The sequence below is a fragment of the Neodiprion virginianus genome, chromosome 4, assembly GCF_021901495.1.
Source record: "Neodiprion virginianus isolate iyNeoVirg1 chromosome 4, iyNeoVirg1.1, whole genome shotgun sequence".
In the NCBI taxonomy this organism is placed as follows: Eukaryota; Metazoa; Arthropoda; class Insecta; order Hymenoptera; family Diprionidae; genus Neodiprion; species Neodiprion virginianus.
In genome coordinates this window covers 7,356,175-7,376,530 of record NC_060880.1, presented here as the reverse complement: position 1 = coordinate 7,376,530, position 20,356 = coordinate 7,356,175, and the positions used below count along the sequence as shown (strand labels likewise).

The 20,356-nt window shown below is 41.4% G+C and overlaps 1 protein-coding gene across 3 annotated transcripts in view; it reads right to left on the bottom strand.

Annotated features, from left to right (window-relative positions):
• Nucleotides 1-10,226: 10,226 nt before the first annotated feature.
• LOC124302305 (uncharacterized) overlaps nt 10,227-20,356 on the bottom strand; it is a 150,718-nt gene continuing 140,588 nt past the window's right edge. The window contains exons 1-3 of one of the 3 annotated variants that reach the window (XR_006907679.1): nt 13,118-13,993; nt 12,331-12,479; nt 10,227-11,625 (exon numbers count right to left, since the gene is read on the bottom strand). Coding sequence is in view for 1 of the 3 variants with exons in the window: in XM_046758312.1 (XP_046614268.1) it covers nt 11,586-11,625; nt 12,331-12,479 (189 nt within the window). In the remaining 2 variants the exon portion in view is untranslated. Of the gene's footprint in view, nt 11,626-12,330; nt 12,480-12,877; nt 13,066-13,117; nt 13,994-20,356 lie in introns of those variants that run through there. The other 2 variants (XR_006907680.1, XM_046758312.1) reach the window with 2 other exon arrangements.

The following is a 20,356-nucleotide window of genomic DNA, read 5'->3' as shown; positions in this document are numbered from 1 at the left end:
GGACGAGGAGGAGGCGTGGTGCGTCGCCGGAGAGGAGAGGCGGGGTGGGGGCGGGGGAGGGGGAAGGGCCGGGGGAGGGGGAAGGGCCGGGGGAGGGGGAAGGGCCGGGCGAGGGGGAAGGGCCGGGGGAGGAAAGGGTTGGGAAGGGGAAGAGGTGGGACGGGAAGGGAAGGGTTGGGGAGGGGGTGGGGAGGGAGAGGGGAGGGGGGGAGGAAGGGCGGGGAGGGCGGGAGGGTGGGAGGGAGGAAGGGCGGGAGGGAGGGAGGGAGGGAGGGAGGGGGAAGGGATGGGTAGGGGAGGGAGGGAGGGAGGGAGGGAGGGAGGGCGCGAGGGGGGGGGTGACGGATGTCAGTGCGAGCCCGTTAGAGTTGATAGAGTATACCCCCCCTCCCTCCCGCCCTCTCCCCTCCCTCCCTCCCTCCCTCCCGCCCTCCCGCCCCTTCCCCCTCCCTCCCACCCCTTCCCCCTCCCTCCCGCCCTCCCCGCCCTTCCTCCCTCCCGCCCGCCCCGCCCTTCCTCCCCTCTCCCTCCCCACCCCCTCCCCCACCCTTCCCTTCCCGTCCCGCCTCTTCCCCTTCCCAACCCCGACCCTTTCCTCCCCCGGCCCTTCCCCCCTCCCCCGGCCCTTTCCCCTCCCCCGCCCCCACCCCGCCTCTCCTCTCCGGCGACGCACCACGCCTCCTCCTCGTCCACCTCGTCCTCCTCCTCGTCCAGCTGGTCCGCCTCCTCGTCCACCTCCGACCACCTCCGACCACCTCCAACCACCGCCAGCCACCTCGGGTTACTCCTGGAATAGTAATGAATATTTTTAGTATAGGAACACATCAAAAATATTGTGTGAGGATTAATGTAATTAATTAGGTAATTAATAATATAATAAATTGTATAATCTTATTCATAGCTACTGAATATGTGCTTGCACGAAAAATGAATTGAAATAGTTTATTGTAAACGTGACAAGTTTGTAATATTTCAGATGAAATATAATTACAATCGCCACTAGATATTATAAGAATATTAATTAATTAATTAATAATATAAGAAATTGTATAAGATTATTCATAGCTACTGAATATGTGCTTGCACGAAAAATGAATCGAAATAATTTATTGTAAGCGTGTCAACTTTGTAATATTTCAGATGAAATATAATTACAACTGATACCAGATATTATAGGAATATTAATTAATTAATTAATGATATAAGAAATTGTATAAGATTATTCATAGCTACTGGATATGTGCTTGCACGAAAAATGAATTGAAATAATTTAATGTAAACATGACTAGTTTGAAATATGTTATATAAAATATAATCCAAATGCCATCAAATATTATAAAAGTGTTTTACTCACCGAGCACAAATCCTCGTCCCGCTCCTCCTGAATCACAGCGATTACCCACAACCACCCCTAACCACCCCCAACGACCACCGCCAACCACCTCGAGTTATACCTCGAATGCTAATAAATATTTTCAGCATTAGAACAAATCAAAAATACCGTGTAAGGTTTAATATAATTTTTTTATCGACATATTTGACCAAAAAGATTATGAGAAGATTGTGAAGTTATAGAAATTTTATTAGCGCACTGACAGCTACTGACTTTGGGCTTGCGCGAAAAACGAATTGAAATAATTTATTGTAAACGTGAACCAGGAACCACGGAGCGCTTATCCTGGAAGTCGAGAAATTTTATTAGCGGACTGACAGCTACTGAATTTCGGCTTGCGCGAAAAACGAATTGAAATAATTTATTGTAAACATGAACCAGGAACCACGAAGCGCTTATCCTGGAAGTCGAGAAATTTTATTAGCGGACTGACAGCTACTGAATTTCGGCTTGCGCGAAAAACGAATTGAAATAATTTATTGTAAACGTGAACCAGGAACCACGGAGCGCTTATCCTGGAAGTCGAGAAATTTTATTAGCGGACTGACAGCTACTGAATTTCGGCTTGCGCGAAAAACGAATTGAAATAATTTATTGTAAACATGAACCAGGAACCACGGAGCGCTTATCCTGGAAGTCGAGAAATTTTATTAGCGGACTGACAGCTACTGAATTTCGGCTTGCGCGAAAAACGAATTGAAATAATTTATTGTAAACATGAACCAGGAACCACGGAGCGCTTATCCTGGAAGTCGAGAAATTTTATTAGCGGACTGACAGCTACTGAATTTCGGCTTGCGCGAAAAACGAATTGAAATAATTTATTGTAAACGTGAACCAGGAACCACGGAGCGCTCATCCTGGAAGTCGAGAAATTTTATTAGCGGACTGACAGCTACTGAATTTCGGCTTGCGCGAAAAACGAATTGAAATAATTTATTGTAAACGTGAACCAGGAACCACGGAGCGCTCATCCTGGAAGTCGAGAAATTTTATTAGCGGACTGACAGCTACTGAATTTCGGCTTGCGCGAAAAACGAATTGAAATAATTTATTGTAAACGTGAACCAGGAACCACGGAGCGCTTATCCTGGAAGTCGAGAAATTTTATTAGCGGACTGACAGCTACTGAATTTCGGCTTGCGCGAAAAACGAATTGAAATAATTTATTGTAAACATGAACCAGGAACCACGGAGCGCTTATCCTGGAAGTCGAGAAATTTTATTAGCGGACTGACAGCTACTGAATTTCGGCTTGCGCGAAAAACGAATTGAAATAATTTATTGTAAACGTGAACCAGGAACCACGGAGCGCTTATCCTGGAAGTCGAGAAATTTTATTAGCGGACTGACAGCTACTGAATTTCGGCTTGCGCGAAAAACGAATTGAAATAATTTATTGTAAACGTGAACCAGGAACCACGGAGCGCTCATCCTGGAAGTCGAGAAATTTTATTAGCGGACTGACAGCTACTGAATTTCGGCTTGCGCGAAAAACGAATTGAAATAATTTATTGTAAACGTGAACCAGGAACCACGGAGCGCTTATCCTGGAAGTCGAGAAATTTTATTAGCGGACTGACAGCTACTGAATTTCGGCTTGCGCGAAAAACGAATTGAAATAATTTATTGTAAACGTGAACCAGGAACCACGGAGCGCTCATCCTGGAAGTCGAGAAATTTTATTAGCGGACTGACAGCTACTGAATTTCGGCTTGCGCGAAAAACGAATTGAAATAATTTATTGTAAACGTGAACCAGGAACCACGGAGCGCTCATCCTGGAAGTCGAGAAATTTTATTAGCGGACTGACAGCTACTGAATTTCGGCTTGCGCGAAAAACGAATTGAAATAATTTATTGTAAACATGAACCAGGAACCACGGAGCGCTTATCCTGGAAGTCGAGTTTCACCGCGTAGCGGACTTGAAGCGTGGGATCCGGGAGGTTGAGAACCCGGTACTCGAAATACGTAGCGGACCCGAAGCGCGGGATCCGAGAGGTTGAGAACCCGGTACTCGAAATTTGCGGAGCGCGACTCTCAACCGTCCGCTCTACTGCGCGGTTGTTACCAGACTGAGGAACTCGGCTAGCCGATTCTAGATTGGTGACGTCACTTTCCGAACATCCGAAAATTCAAACTTTGGTTTCGAACTGTAATACTAGGTATGATGATGTAAGATGTATGATGTATGATGTATGATGTATGATGTATGATGATATGATATGATGTATAATGAGTTTAGTTTTCACATTTCATACAAGAAATACGCACTTTATCTCTCCTGCCGATTCCAGACTCAAGCGGCCAGGCCCTTCGATGGTCAGCCGTTGACTGAAGATATATCCTTCAGTTAACGGGTCAGCTGATAACGCTGCCGTTCTGCGACAGTTGGATGATGAAAAATTTCGCTCGTATCTTTCAAATGTGTGTTAAAATACACTCGAAGTGTTAAGAAGCTTCGTTCTTTCTTTCCCTATCACCTTTCTAGGTCTTTAAATCACTACGCAGTGTTAAATACTGTCTCATATACGAAGCATCCATTTCATCTCGTTCAAAATTAGCGCATCCGTGATGTATTACAGTTACTCTGAATTTTTTTCCATCCGAATACTTTTCGAAAAATAAATTCTGCTCCTCCACCCAACGCAGATACTTCACTTGCGACCAGCTAAAACAGCGTTTCGATTCTATGCCTATGAAAATTCAAGATCGAAAGAGTAAATGAAAAGTTGTTGGAATAATTATGAATACTAATGTTGTGGAATACATCGAGTGCGCTTCGAATAGAATCCCATTTCGAAATGAATAATTCTTCTCTTTTCATATCATAGCTAATCCAGTAATATAGGTAAATAGGATGGTTGGAGGTGGTCGGCGCTGGCGGAAGGTGATATGGGGTGGTCGAAAGTGGCCATTGATGGTCGTAGGTGGCAGGGGGAGGTAGGAGGTGTTCGAAAATGGTAGGACATTTCATAAGTTAAAGTCGACGATGATCCGGTGCATCAATTTCATCGTTACAGATTTTCGTTTCCCATGAGGCATAGAGTATTCAACAACGATAATGCAGTCCTTAAAATTCATCATTCATCTCCGTCTGGAAAGCTAATTCGCAAGGCGTGGTATTCTAGATATGTCAAAACTAAGCTAGCGGCACGTGTTTGCATTATTAGAAAAAAACTCGTACTCTACATACACTGTTTCTAATCTTTTGCTACATTTGGTTTAATCCCCATGCTTCCACAGCACGAATAGTCGGAAATGTTTCTGATTATCCATAATAAAATAAGAGAAGTAACAAAGCTTAAATTTATTGTTAAAGCTCCAATGAATACATCAAACTGCGGTCGAATTCATTTATTATTTGCACATGACCTCTGTACATTTGATAAATTATTTCTAAATACATTGAAACATATGTATTTATAATGAAATATCATGCAATGGGCTGTGTAAACTATAAACTATAATTTCTATCAAATAGCTGCTTTTATGTCAACAGGGCTTTGAGACTCAGTTAAGTTGGATCTAGATTTTTGCCATCGTATGTAGGACATTGGGTTACAAGAACAAATGCGAATTACGAAGAACTCCGTATTAGAGATAAGGATATTTTAGTTCAAGTATACCTATACACAGAAATCCGTATGTGAATATACTAAAACCTCTGTGTATACCTCTCTGTATATGTATATGTATAATACGCATGCATAAGTATACATATACATATATACACATACATGTACATAAATAATTGCCAAGAAATTAGAAACACTCACAACTTGTCGCAAATAGAGTAAAACGTAAGGTTAATAATATACAAATTATACAAGCGCACCATAAAACGTGGCAAGGGTAATCCTAGTGCAGTGATTGTATAAACTAAAGACATATACATTTACATATACATGATATAAATTAATAGTCTAGAAAAGAGTATTTAGAGAGCTTATCTAATTCCGATCTTGTCACAACAGATCATTAACATAATCAATATACGGTTAAAGCTGTATTAGCTACATTCACAATTAGAGATAATATTTTTTATCCTTTATTATAGTTATTTAATTTCTTGTACAACAATTTTTCAAACTTCACCGCAAAATGCCCAACGAGTTCTCGTAGTGCAAATACGATTCCAATTACCTTACAGATGGCATTACATTGATTTTTGCCTTCTCGCGTCGAGTTATAAATACAGAGAAATCTCAATGAGAGCTCATTTCTATAAGATTTATTGTAGTGCTATATTCGTAGCTGTACCTGTTATTCTATATTATATACTGTCCTTAATTTTAAACACACACCACAACAATGGCTGAAAGCACAATGGCAAGAAGAGAGGAGCAATCTGCATCTTAATAAATCTTTTCTTCTTTATACGTAGCACAGCGATGTCACGTCGGAGGATATGTACTAGTGGATCACTAGGTGGGGCACAGAACTGAAACATAATTATGTTGAAAATCTTCAACATCTCTTACAGAAAGTAGGTACGTTGCCAGAACTTATATACTAACAATGAATATTCATAGAGGCTATATTCATAAATACTTACAAAAGTAAGCTAATATTTTACCCGCAATTGCTTATTACTGATAACTTGATATTACAATATCCCTTTCCCGCCCCTCCCCGCCCCTCTCACGTCCCACCCCGCCCTACCTACTTCTGCTCCTACTCCTACTCCTACTCCTACTCCCACTTCAACTCCTAACTCTCCTATTCCTACTCCGAATTGGTCCTCCTTCTCCATTGGTCATATGAATCGCATCTGGAACCTAAAATTTTCAGCTCCAAGAATAAACAAAAAAGTATGGCTAACCCCTTTGTATTTTTTGCATGAAATTTGAAAAATTGAAAAAGTGCTGGAATAAATTCTTTCATGGTCTATTGCGACGTAATTTTGAGAAAGAAATCGATTGGGCGCATTCCCAATACACTGTGATCAACGGATCAAAAGTTACAGCCAAGAAACGAGAACCTGTGTTTTCGACATTTTTCAGCAGGTGCTTTTTCCTTCGTAATTTCTCTTCTGTTGATCCCACGCTTATTTCGCTGTGTTTTCTGAGTTCCTGAGGGTCCAATTAGTCAGGTGAGGGTCATACAAATCGAATCGGAGACTAAAAGTTTTTCGCTCAAAAAAACAGCAAGGCTTACCCCTTTGCATTTTGGCGAAAATTTTCGCGATTTCGAAAAGTGCTGGAATGAATTCTTACATGCACTATTCCGACGTGATTTTGCGAGGGAAATCGACTGGTCGCAGTCCCAATACGCTGTGATCAACTGATCAAAAGTTACAGCCAAAAAACGAGAACATGTGTTTTCGACATTTTTCAGCAGGTGCTTTTTCCTTCGTAATTTCTCTCCTGTTAATCCCACGCTCGTTTCGCTGTGTTTTCCGAGTTCCTGAGGGTTTAATTAGTCAGAAAAAAGTCATTCAAATCGAATCGGAGACCAAAATTTTTCGCTCCAAAAAACAGCAAGGCTTACCCCTTTGCATTTTTGGCGAAAATTTTCGCGATTTCGAAAAGTGCTGGAATGAATTCTTACGTGCACTATTCCGACGTGATAATGCGAGAGAAATCGACTGGGCGCAGTCCCAATACGCTGTGATCAATGGATCAAAGGTTACAGCCAAAAAACGAGAACCTGTGTTTTCGACATTTTTCAGCAGGTGCTTTTTCCTTCGTAATTTCTCTCCTGTTGATCCCACGCTTATTTCGCTGTATTTTCTGAGTTCCTGAGGGTCCAATTAGTGAGGTAAGGGTCATACAAATCGAATCAGATACTAAAAGTTTACCGATCAAAAAAACAGAAGGGCTTACCCCTTTGTATTTTTGGTGAAAAATTTGGCTATTTCGAAAAATGCTGGAATACACCCTTTCTCGCACTATATTGACGTGATTTTGCGAGAGAAATCGATTGGGCGCAGTTCCAATGCCAAATTTTCCGCCAAAAATACAAAGGGGTAAGCCTTGCTGTTTTTTTGGGTGAAAAGCTTCAAGTCTCTGATTCGATTTGTATGACCCATTTCTGACCAATCGGAACCCCAGTAACTCCGAAAAGGCAGCGAAAAGAGCGTGGGACCAACAGCAGAGAAAGTCCGAAGGAAAGAGCACCAGCTGAAAAATATCAGAAACACTGGTTCTGGTTTTTTGGCTGTAACTTCTGATTTGTTGCTTGCAGCGTATTGGGACTGCGCCCAATCGATTCCTTTCGCAAAATCACGACGGAATAGTGCATGAAAAAATTTATTTCAGCACTTTTCAAAATCGCGAAAATTTTCTCAATATCTCATAACTAATTAGGATGACTCGCTTACATAATGTACATCAAATTAAAATAGGTTACTTAGTCAACAGCACAGACGAACGTGTCAAAATTACGTCAAGATATCTCATGTTACTAAGTCAATCGTATAATAAACGATATTTGATCCTGTCGGAGCACTGGAGTCGCACTCTAGAGTAACATTGACCATGTGGAGCGGCACCAGTGGCTTGGCCTTCCACGTTATTGTGCCCTGATGTGCAAGAGTAGTTCTAGAAATTCTCTCCGTTAGTTGTGACCGGCCTTTAGTATCGAGCCCACTCGTTAGATTTGAGCATTTCGGTTTATTCCGTGAATTGAAAAGACTTATTACCACCTAAATTTTAATCTTCACTGTTATTGACTGACTTTCATCGTTTCGCGAATAGGCACTCTCATGATTATTTAATTTTCCATATCAAATCAGGTTTCGCCCCGATTCGACAGAATCGGGCAATATAAAGTATCGTTTTAAATGAAAATCGATTACGTAACCAATTGTAATAAATAATCATTTCAAATTAATGAGAATTCAGTCACTTTGTCATGTAATTAATCGCGAGCGAACTTTATGGATATTTCTGACCAATAATGTCTTGGCAAAAGACATATCCAAATTTTGAATCCACAAAGACTAAGTGGCTGGGTATAACAACGCGCCGTACTCGTCATCTCTTTCGATTTCGAGGTGATGCTCTTCTCCGGAATTCCATGAAATACTAACCGATACGACCTGATGACTTTAAATCTCGTCGATCTCCGCATATAAAGATAAGTCAATTGGAACAGTTCTCTTCAACTCCAAGCGAATCGATGTTTTCACCACTTTTTCAAACTTCTCTTTTAAATATCGTATCCGAGAATTGATGGCAAACTTCTTTAGCCACAATTAAGTGAAACATATTGTTTTCGAAGCACTTTAAAGTTTGAATCAAATTCCAGAGTTGGTGGCAATCTTTTCTAGCCATCGATCATGAAATATATTCTTTTCTAAAAAACTCAAGATATAACTAACACAAGAATTAGTTATAATATTGTAGAATTGGTGAACTCTCTAGTGTTAAGCTTGACCCCATAGCATAATTTCGCTTATTTCAAATTGATCACATATTTCATTGTCAATAGGATATATTTGTATCGGTGGAAATGCATACTTGGGATTTTGTCAATTGAGTTGGTGCCGATGTGTTGCACATTCCGAGAGTAATTCTCCCGGCGTAACTACAGATAATTAATCAGGAATAAATAGTCCAAATTTGCATGTGGTTCCACGGATCAACTAAATGCAATAATAATTTGTATATTCATGTAAAACTACGTTAATCTAAAAAGAGAGATACAATATTATAATAACCGACCAACTCTAGAATCCTTTTTTTTAATTAATAATCGTTCAGCATAGATGTCCTTGGTACCCTAGCTGTATTTGAATATTAATTCAATGTCGACGTTATTTTCATTTAGATTCACACACAAGCCCGTTATAATTCTTTTATTTCATCAAAATTTATTTGTCATCATTCATTTTTCATAACCAAATAGGTTGAAGAATATATATTAACCTCCAGATTAATCCATTATTAACAATTTATTTTTAACGATCACCTATCCCATATCATTGTTATAATTTAGCCTCAATCATTCAAACAACTCTCACAGCATTGTACATGTTTTTAATTTTTATTCGTCGTCGTTACGCGGGAGCAATCTCGATTATTTATAATCAACAACTACCACCCCTCTGACGTGTCTCACCCGTACGTAAGACTACATCATACAACATTGTTCATATTCTGCTTAATGCAATGTATATCACAGTTGTTTGTCCTTATATATTATAGTCAAACTTTTCATGTGACGTTCGTTTATTGTATTACATTTTCATTTTAGTCTTGAACTCCAATACTATTGGAAATATTACACTAATTATATCAACTGGTATACTATTACGATAATTCTTGGTATAACATATCATGATTAGTATCACGTATTATAATTATACCATTCGGAAACTTGGTAAAAAAGTATACACTGACGCGTAAATACTTGTACTACAAATAAAACATATAAAATAAACTGGAACTGAAACTTTGTAACTATGAATTTTTGATACTTCTCTTCCACTTCCATGAATACCGAGTGAAATAATTTAAACATTTTTCATAGTTATAGTTTGAAAGTGCTCGATCACTTATTTTTTTTTTATATATATTGAAATGTTGGCTCCTGAATGATCATATGATAAGTTCGACATTTCTGGATATAATTGCTACTGTTACGTTCTGGGAAAAACGTCGAGAGAAATCGGTGATTCATTGCGTGATTGAAAATTTAAGTTCCCTTTACAAACCTTGTGATGTGAAGGTTCACGAACTTCGATGGTCAGCTCGTTCAGCTCTTCGAAATCTGGGATTAGGTTGTTTTGCGTCGTGTCAACTATCATTATGAGGGATTGAAATAATTATTCACACAAACACTTTAATTTAAATACACATTTATTGACAAATAACAAGTTCTTCCTAATGCTATTTGAAGTTCGGTTTTAACAATGGTTTAATCACATGTAAGATTCACTAATGGAATCACGTTAACAGTACCGAAGTTCGAAGTTTATGCATGTGAGTGTTGTATAATTTAGATCGATCTACTCTTAATTTAATTTTCATTAAATTGTTTCATGTATAATTTTGTTCTCGACTATCGAATGTTAGTAAAAAAAAATGATGATTGGAGGATGAAATATGGACGGAAATAAAGTAATCAAAACACTCGATTGAGCCAAGAGAATTGTTGCAATTTATTGGCTCGCAGGGGAAAAGCCGCTGAGGCATAAAAACCTGTTATTATTGTATAGTAATAAAGTCGTGTCAAGAGTGTATGACGTGTAAATGTACGATCAATGGTTTTGTCTCGCATGCGGAGAGCTGCCGTGAGATTCAGAGGCCTGAAGGCGTGAAACTACGGAGGTTCTATCGACTGGCGCGAATCTGCTGTTTGTAATTGGAGAGGAGAACAGAGACTGAACTGAGAGGATGGTGAAAATGAGAATACCTAAGATGATCCGCGGCGATGTTATCGGTACCGTGGACTCGATCAGACTGAACCTCCGAGCATCGATTCCGGGTTATTAATCGCTATTCATCCAACGATCAGCGCCATCTTTCGCGATTAACGGCGATCCACCCAATCGCGTATCTCCGCGATCGCGCCTAAACCATAGACCTATAAAGATAGACTGAGCGCTCTTATGAGCCGCTTGAAGCAAACATTTAAAGGACAGAAATATGCCGGGAGTACTCCTTTCTCTCTCTGACGATATTTGTGGCGGGGATCGAGGCGGTAGAGGAGAATGAGGTGAAATTATGCGCCTATATCTATAGCTGTTCCACTTCCACTGCTCCGTTGTCTCCCACCATGACGCCGATTAAAAAGAGAGAGCAGTACTGCCGGTATATCTCTGTCCTTTATATGTAATTGTCAGTGTCTCTTATAGGAGCGCTCAGTCTATCTTTATAAGTCTATGGCCTAAACCTGCCGCGGCTTTCTGGAAGCGGTGGAGATTCCGGGTATCAGACGGGGTAGAAAGCGCGCGCGGACATGGAAACGAAAAGGATAAGTTCGGTTTAAACAGTACTGCTGTGATTATTGGCTGGGGCGTAACATTATTTCTACGTCATTGTGAAGAAAATTGAAACAAATTTTTTGTAAGATATCTGATTATGAATGTATCTTTCTCCGTCTTATGTCGTCGGCACATCATATTCAGAAGTGCAGTTGAAAATTTGTTCGTCAAGAGCACTTAAAAAAAAGTGTCAATTTCGAAGTAGATGATCTTGCTTGCATCATGGATTTCGTATCCGTAAAGAATGGCTGATATGGGTTACAACTTCAATGCCCTTCGATGTCTCTTGTGAGGGAATCTGAAAAATTGTAACGAAAGTTCTTTTAAAGGTTTTGAATTTCTAGAAATAATTAATTATTGTTACTGCGCATATCCGTCACAAAATCGAGCTCAAGTTCATAATACACGTCACCTTTGACACGAAGAAGATGAATAATAAATCTGGAGATTTTGAATCGTAGCCGGCTACGTGTCACTCATTAAAGTTATCGCTAGTGTGCACGTGATAATACTGTTGTAGTATACCTATCTAAGCGGTCGCCTGGATACGCGTTCTCCTGTTTCATCGTCCAACATTTAGAAACTGTCGAAATCCCATGCGGGCATTAAAAATTTTCAAGTAATCCAATCAATTTAGAAAATGTTTTCCCGGGCCGCAAAATCAGCGGCGAAAAACTTTAGACAGAGAGGATACCATGTCGCCGAGGACAAATTCAAGGTCAGCTTAACTAAATTTTCACAGTTTCCCAACTTTACTGTTTTATCGATGATTTCAAGTGTAAAGAACGTAACCGCCAATGCTTGAATGTGTCAGGGGAAACTTTCCTTTACCTTAAATTTTATCACTATCGATTAGGTGCAGATTTCAGTTATTTTTATCAACTGCCAATTAGCGAACTTGATTTTTGATAAACTCATTTAAGTCAATTTAAAATTACTCGTACTAATCAAAGGCTAAATAAAAAACTACCCAAGTTATTGATAGTATTTGCTTTCTCATTACCTGAATACTTTGGCAGAAAACGCAGGCCTTTGTTCTGGCCACAGCGAGGTCTCGTGGTCCTGGAATCCTGGATCCCGTAGTCGAACAGAAGGCCGAAAAGACAGCATTAAACACACCCAAGTCTTCAGAGCAGAACGGTCTCTTTTCCGCTGAAACAAAGAAGAGTTCATTGCAAAAGAAGGTGATAATGTAGTTAATAATAATGGTCCCTAAATTCCTATATCAGACCGAATAGGGGCTATCGGTTTTACACATCCGAGGGAAAGTAATTATTGAATGATTCCATACATGAAAATCGATTAGTCTTGATGTCAGAAACGATTCTGTAACGTTGGTTTCCAAAGCTGCACTCAACTTCTGCAAACCACAAGGCTCAGAATAGCTCAAAGTTTGTTATTGATCTTTCTCTCTTCTTGCGTCACGGATTTGAATTATAAATCATTTTTTAAATAGTTCGTCAAAAAGAGACTGTATCAACAGTAGAATTAGCTTCGGCTACAGTTCACGCTAAAAGCATAGCGTATATGCGATAATTAATGATTCCTACCAAATTATTATTTAACCAATAAAATGCCTTTGCTCCTTCAAACCGTAGCAATCTGAAGCTAGAAAGCTAACGAGCGTTTTCCGAAGTATCCCTGTAAAAAGTGGTCAAGGCAACGCAGCCAATCGTCAACTGAGGACGTTTCCAGTCGCCCGATCTACACATAAGCTTGGAATTTCTAAGCAGGTAAATAATAGTCATATTTTTGCATTATTATTGTTAAATCATATTGTAAAAACTTACCAAGTACCATCAAATGGCATCAGAATCATCAGACAATGAACTCAACTTCCATTTCACGGGTTGACTGATTCAATTCTTTAACGTGAACCTACCATCGAAAAATTGTAACCCTTTGTTGTCAAAACAATGTTCAGAACTAGCTAGTATTCCACGGTTTGAGAAAGTAGATGATAAGATTTCCGTATGTCAGTCGACAGTGACATTTCCAAGTGAAAGACTTCTGTCATAGCAGAATTTGCTCGGAACGATCGAGGCTTTTCGGAAAATGGGTGAACTTCGTGGTATGAAAAATTTCGGAAGTAGCATGCTCGACAAAATACCATTCGTTCGGAAAGTGAACCAGAAACGACATAAACGTGCCGAACAAGCAATGTTGGAGAAAAGGCTTCGCGAAGGCCGGCGACCATCGCTATGGGAAAAAATCAACGACCACAGACCGAAGTGATTTGATGTAGTCAGCGGTGTTGGAGGATGAAACTTGAAAGAGATTTGAGGATGTAGTCAACAAACGAAATAATGGTTTGAAGAATTTGAGCTGCCCTTAACGGATGATGGGTTCACTTCACCCACGCGAAGGAACCATCCGGCAGGATGCGCTAGCGGCTAGTTAATTACGATAATTAGGGTCGCCGAGTGCACACGGTTTTTGTCCTACATCTGTCCCTGATCTGTCGATCGTCTGTTCCCAGAAAACTGAAACACGGAGCAGTATAACCGAGTCGGCACAGATTCTCGGCGAGATGGGCCCATCGTCGTACTCGAGGCCTGACTATTCGAGGACGGATCTTGAGATGTGGTTGCCTGAGCTGACGGAGTACTTCAATATTCTTGGATTGAACGACGCTGGCCGATGCGACTATTCTCCTCCTCCGAGAGTTCGCCCTGGAACTAAAAAAATTCAGAGTCGTAGAAGGCGGTTGAAGAGTGACAGACGAAGAGCGAAATCGGCTAAGAGTGCAACTGCCGTTTTAACAGTTTGCAGCAATCAGCGACAGAGTTCTACCCAGCATATTCGCAAGCGAAGAAAACCAGTGAAGAAAGCAGGTGGCAAGATGGAATCGAGGGATCATGTGACTGTGAGGAAAGTATTCACGGTGTCGATCAATCACACAAGAAAGAGTCCACTAGCGGATCAAAAAAAATGCAGAAGGACGAAGAGTCCGAGGTCGTTTTATAAAAAGTCGGTTACACCACGTATGGGGAATTGGACCGTTCCCGCTATTTTATCTGACCGTAAACCAATCGTGTTGCACAATTTTGAAAACGGAAAGAAAAAACTTAAACCTAAGCTGCCCGCTGGAATGTTGAGATCTTTCCAAGCAAACGTTCTGTCTCTTCCGAAAAATAAGTCCAAAACTAAAAAAAATGCAGTATCAACTAGCCACCTGCAGAGACAGTCCAGAACTCGTACTAGTTATGGTTTCCATAAAAATCGAAAACCGCGACGAAAGCGCCGCTGCAGAATAACGTCGCAATTGAAACCGGAGATTGGAGACAATGAGAACTTTGAACTGGACGTGGAGTCGCTAGAAGAACCGTATTCATCAGTCGAGGAATCATCTGTCAATAATTCTGCATCGGTAATTTCTACGGTTATAAGCAGGAAGGTCAAAAATTGCGAAGAATCATGTGACCCAGGACCAAAACGATCATCAACGGAAACACTTTGCAGTGTATCGCTCGTTTTTAGAGACCACCCTTTGCTCTCCGTTAGCAGTATAAATGGGTCCGAATCTATCGAGAAACAGGCTGCTGAAGTTTGCTATCAAGACTGCAATCTAATTGATTGCGAAAGCTCAGATGAGGTGGGCACAACTGTGCATTCACACGAAACCAAAGAATCTAGGCTGGAGATGAACTTTGTTTCCAACGAAAAATCGGTTTCATATTCATTGAAAAGCTTTTACGGAGGTGGCGACGGTGTCACTGACAATGAGCATGCTTTCCGTGAGCCGAATGGTTTCCAAAAAGCGAGTCAACAGTGCTCTGATTAGAGGTTCAAAAATGATAGCAAACTGTTAGTTTTGATGGTGAAGATTACGCACAAACTTGTCATCTTAAATTGATAACTTTTTCAATAAATATTAAGTGACAATGTCATCATAAAATAGATAGCTAAATTGTCGAGTGACTTAATGTCGTGATGTATATTTTACACTTGTTCTGGAATGTGGTCTTTATGCCAATAAATGTATATAACAAATTTTATTGATGAGATAAATTAGTTTTCATTCCATTATTAGGCAAGACTTGAAGGGAATGCTGGTCAAGAGTACTCAGCTGAAGCAGTTTCTATAGGCGTTTTTATGATTTCAGTTGAAGACCCCAGGAGCCAGGATGTGTGCTCAAGACCCGGATATAACGTGTTCACCAAAAGTAAGTTGTGGGAGTAAGATTCCTAGGCCTCCGCGTTTGTCAAGAGCTAGCGATTTCATAAATTATACGATGGTTATTTTTGGTCGTGGAGATTAATTTTTGTAAATTTCTCGTTAATGGTTTCCTAAGGCATTGAAAATCCAATTCATTTTGAGAACACTACATTTCTCTGACGTCGTTGAGCTCTTGACAGGTGCAAGGACTTGCGGCTTCACCGCTTCTCTAGCTGGACGTTCTCGCTCGCTGTCGCTGTTCTCCTAGACATTGTTGTAAAATGGGAGTGAGGCAATAGTTGGACCCAACTAGTGCTGAGCACCCTCCTGCTCCTAAAGTAACAGAGCGAAAATAGAGGCGAGCTTAACGTACAACCTCGATATCGTCGAAATTCCCCGAAACAAAATCTCCGCAGGAAAAAATACCTCTTACTCTAAGTGGACTGGTTCGAGGGATTGGAGCGATTACCACTTCTCTACGCCCGAAGTCCGCGAGGAAGCTTCATGGGCTGCTTATGTTCATACCAACATCGGATTCTGGAGGCGGAAGAAACTTTAACGATGATTATTTCCCACTGGGAGAGGAATTTGAAGATGAATTGGGCCCAGGCTGGCCGGATCAGGTGCAAAGGATTCCAGCGTCCGGTTTACCTACCGACAAGCTACCTCGATCATCACCTCATATCGACGAAGATCGCGATTATTTCACACGCAAATCACCGTTACAAATGTGCAATCTGCCCAGGCTAGATCAGATCGTTTTGAGGTACGGCCAGCTGGCTGCCCATCTACTAGTCAAGATCGAAAAAACGGTAACGCAGAGTAAATCACATCTTCTATCAAGAAACATGGACGATGACGAGGCTCACGAGAAGTTGCACACCTTGCAGAAGAAAGTGGAAGAATTCAAGCGAAAGTTGTTCCGTCTGAGGGGCGACACTCAGCAAAATGTAAAAGACGTGGAGTCTAGTCCAACGCATAACGGTGAATCGCAGAGCAATAATACCACGCGTCCAACGCGATTCGTGCCTGTATGAATGTGCTGACTTGCAAATGTCTCCGCATCCAATGATTGACAACGCAACGTTGACGTGAATCCTTGTTAGTTATAACTGATCAGCTGATTATTTTTGCCTCAGCAAGCGGCGAGAACGTAACAGTGTGAATTTTGTATATCGGTAAGGGGTTGCGGGTGGTACCAAGGATGAGATGAAGGCTAGGTGGACACATTGGTTAGTTTTTGGCGAGCGTGGAACAAGAAATGCTAGCAAGGAGAAACGGGAAGGCTCGCAAAAAGACTCAATATGTCCCATTGTTTAACTGTAGGTAGGACAAAGAGAGGTGTTGTGGAATACGGAGGGAACGAATTGGGGTGAACGTCCACCAGAGAAGGTCAAGGAGGTGCCGTCCCAACCCCCAGACGACCGAAGCTCGCTGTCAAGTCAGTCGGCGCATCCGGTAAAGAAGAAAAAGGAAAAAAAAATACTCTGCGTAAAATTCCCGCCAAAGAATCTTGGGAAATTCTTCAGGGAATATCGGGTGGGTCAGTCGCTAGGAGAACGGACGACGAGCAATTCCTGACTAATTGTCTTGAACCCCGCAGCCCGGTGAGTCTGGGCCCTGGTGGAAAGGCGGCGAAGCACATGATCCGTTCTCTCTGCTGGGTTCGGGTCCTCACTGCCCCCAAAAAAGGTTCTACGGAAAGAGCGAAGGCCCTCCGAAAGACCCACTGTCCTGTCCACCGGCCGAGAAGAAATCGAGTTATCCATCGCTGGATGAGAAATGCCCGCCTCACAAAATAATATTTCGCGAGTGTCCACCTCCACCGAAGCTCCCTGAATTGCCAAAATGCCCGCCACCTTGCGTGCCGCCACCGGCTCCGCCTCCTCCGAAGTGCCCAGCACCACCGAAGTGTCCTCCACCTCCACCTCCATCATCCTGTCCACCCCCGCAACCTCAACCCTCTAAGGACCCATCCAGTCCGCCTTTTCCGCTAACGCCTGAGCAAAAGTGCAATGGTCGTCGAATTCCGACTCACGCTGGGATTGATCGTGATTGTCAGTACGTGGAGCCGGACGGAAGATTCGATTCGAGGAAGTTCCGTCAACGTTGTGCAGTCTTCGTGGTCCCCCGACGTGGAATCTCATCGTCGTCAGCCAACTTCGGGTCTAAGTGCAAGTCAAAGTCCGTTCAGGATTGTGGTAACAAAAAGTCGAAGACCGATTCGAACTCTGGAGACAAGAAGTCGAAGACGGGCCAGAAGGGCAAAGGCTTTCCCGACGGTGGGTGCCAGGGAGGAAAGGGTTGTCGCGACAATTCGAAGAAGTCGGGGTCGCCGTGTCGTGAGAAGCCCAGAACGTGCGTCAAGAAAACCCCGAAGACTTGCAAAAAACCCACTGATAACTGCCCTTCGTGCGCGCCGAAGCCCAGATGCCCTCCACCGCCTCCATCACGTCCTCCGTGTAAAGAGACTTGCGAAGAGTGGAAGCCCCCGGTTTGCCCCCCGACGAAGCTTCTTGGACCTCCGCCGTGTCCCGAACTGTCTGTCCACCACCCAGAGCCTGTGGCAACGACTTGTCCTCCACCCCCGCCACTGCCAAAGCCACCCTGTCGACCCGTTTGCTTATGCCCCTGTCCGCCGCCCCCGAAACTACCCCCAGGATCTTGCCCGGATATACGCCACATCGAGGAACAGAGTGACCGAACCTGTCCGCAACCTTGTCCACCAAAACCACTTCCTCCGTGTCCCAAGAACACTTGGTGCCCTTCGAAACCTATTTGTTCGACAAAAAAATAGCGAGGATTACTTATCCTGAAGAGACTTAAGAAAAGATAATGATCAAAGATTTGAGTGTTTTGAGGACGAGCCGTAAGGATATTCACCTTTGCGAATGAAGCGAATTGATCAGTGGTCATAGTTGTGTATTTTGGTCTCATTGATCAAGTGTTCAAATCTCATTCCGATGCCAAGATGTTCAAGTCATGTCTAAACTGGAGAAATGGCCTTGGAGGTGTCTTGGAAATATCAAAGGGCTGCATCAGTCGCAGAGTGATGTTTGAAAAGACGTCAATTGCGTCTCACATTGAATTTTAAAATAAATTTATTCCATTCGGTAATTAAAGTAAGCTTAAGTGCCTAATGAATTATGACCACCAAAAATACTATTCGGAAATGTTCCAATAGAAACTCTCGGAAAATATTTTTCGTCTTTCCAACTAGTGGCTCGGGTAAACACATCAAGTTCATTTCGGTCTGAACAAAATTCTGTTTAAATTATAAGTGATTCGATTGAATATTCAAAGTTATCTTCTCATCATTTCGGGTCAAACTGTTAGACAGTTTCGGCTTCGTCACATGCGCGTTACTTTCAACAATGCTTCTGTAAATAATTACCGCCACCGTTTTTCATCATACTGGATACTCAACGGCGGACAATATATTCTGTAACGACTGTGGTCAAAAAATAAATACACACGACGTTTTAAATCTATAGTTATTTAATATCTACTGCAAAGAACAAATGATCATTATTATCCGGAAGTAACTGCAACTGTATAAGAAATAAACGGATGCATCTTTATTTCATATAATCACTGCGGCATTCAGGTTCACCAATTGAGTTAGCGATGAAGGAGTAACACAGGGAAAATAAAGATATACGTTTTTCTGAACAATGCCAAAGTGAAATAGAGCTCAGAACGTTTCTAGTTGGTTACTGAGTATGAGACTCGGGGCTGTTCACCCCGATAATAAAATGATAACAACTGCTGAGCGCACCCGCCCACCCTTTCCGTTCCGCCTCTTCAGACTCACTTGTATATAAATGTCGGTATTATTGTAATGAACCGCTCTTGATGCCAATTTCATAGCTGCACTCCCCTTCGATCGTTCGTAGTACAGAGGAACACGATGTTCCGTCTCAACAGTGGCCATCAGTGACAGCTAGGGTTGTTTAATCGAATAGCGCTGATTGCTTTAAGTAATGATTAAGAATATAATGATTTAAGAACTACTGACATGGTACACTTAGATCACAATTTTTGCATCCTGTGTGATGAGTTTTTCCAGTCATCCTGGACCCGTCGAAATTTTCATTGTTCTTTTTTCATGCAAGTAAGTGCAGCTGATAATGTCCAGACAAAGAGGTCTCAGCCTGTTCGAGTCAAAATTTAGACCCTCGTTTATGCCTGCAAGTCCTACGTTTGGTAAGACGTAGTAGCCCTGTGGAAGACTAAGTTTGTATTGAAAAGAGAACCTATTCTGGACCTAAACTTAATCGATATTTCTGTTTCTTCCACGATCAGGTTCAAAGTAGGACATCTTTAAAATCTCTACAGATCAGCCTTATCCTGTATATCCCCAAGACCTCTACAGGTCCTTTACCATAGAATGTACAATATCAGTCCCTGAATATTAAGATCGTCTTGATAAGTAAATATTATCGCAGGATTTCAATAATCAATAAATATTTTGAAAATTATGTAACATTAGATATGTAATTTCGTTCTCCGGGAAAACAGGTTTCATATGATGAATACAATTACACAAAATTATATCTCGAATTTGTTGAGGGGGAAATGACTCGTGGAATAGATGTGTCAATGGTTTTGGAATTAATTCGAAATAAATTACTCGTTACTTTAGTAATGAATAATACAATTTCAATCCATTATTCATTGCTTTGGTAATAATTATTGCAATTTGAATCCATTACTCACTACTTTGGTAATAATTAATGTAACTCAAATTCATTTTTCATACTCTGACAATTATCAATTGTAAGTAAGGCTTTGCTTAGTACCTGCAGGCTTATGGTAGGGTCTAAATTTCGACACGAAGTACGAATGAAATTTCTTTCTTTCTTCACAT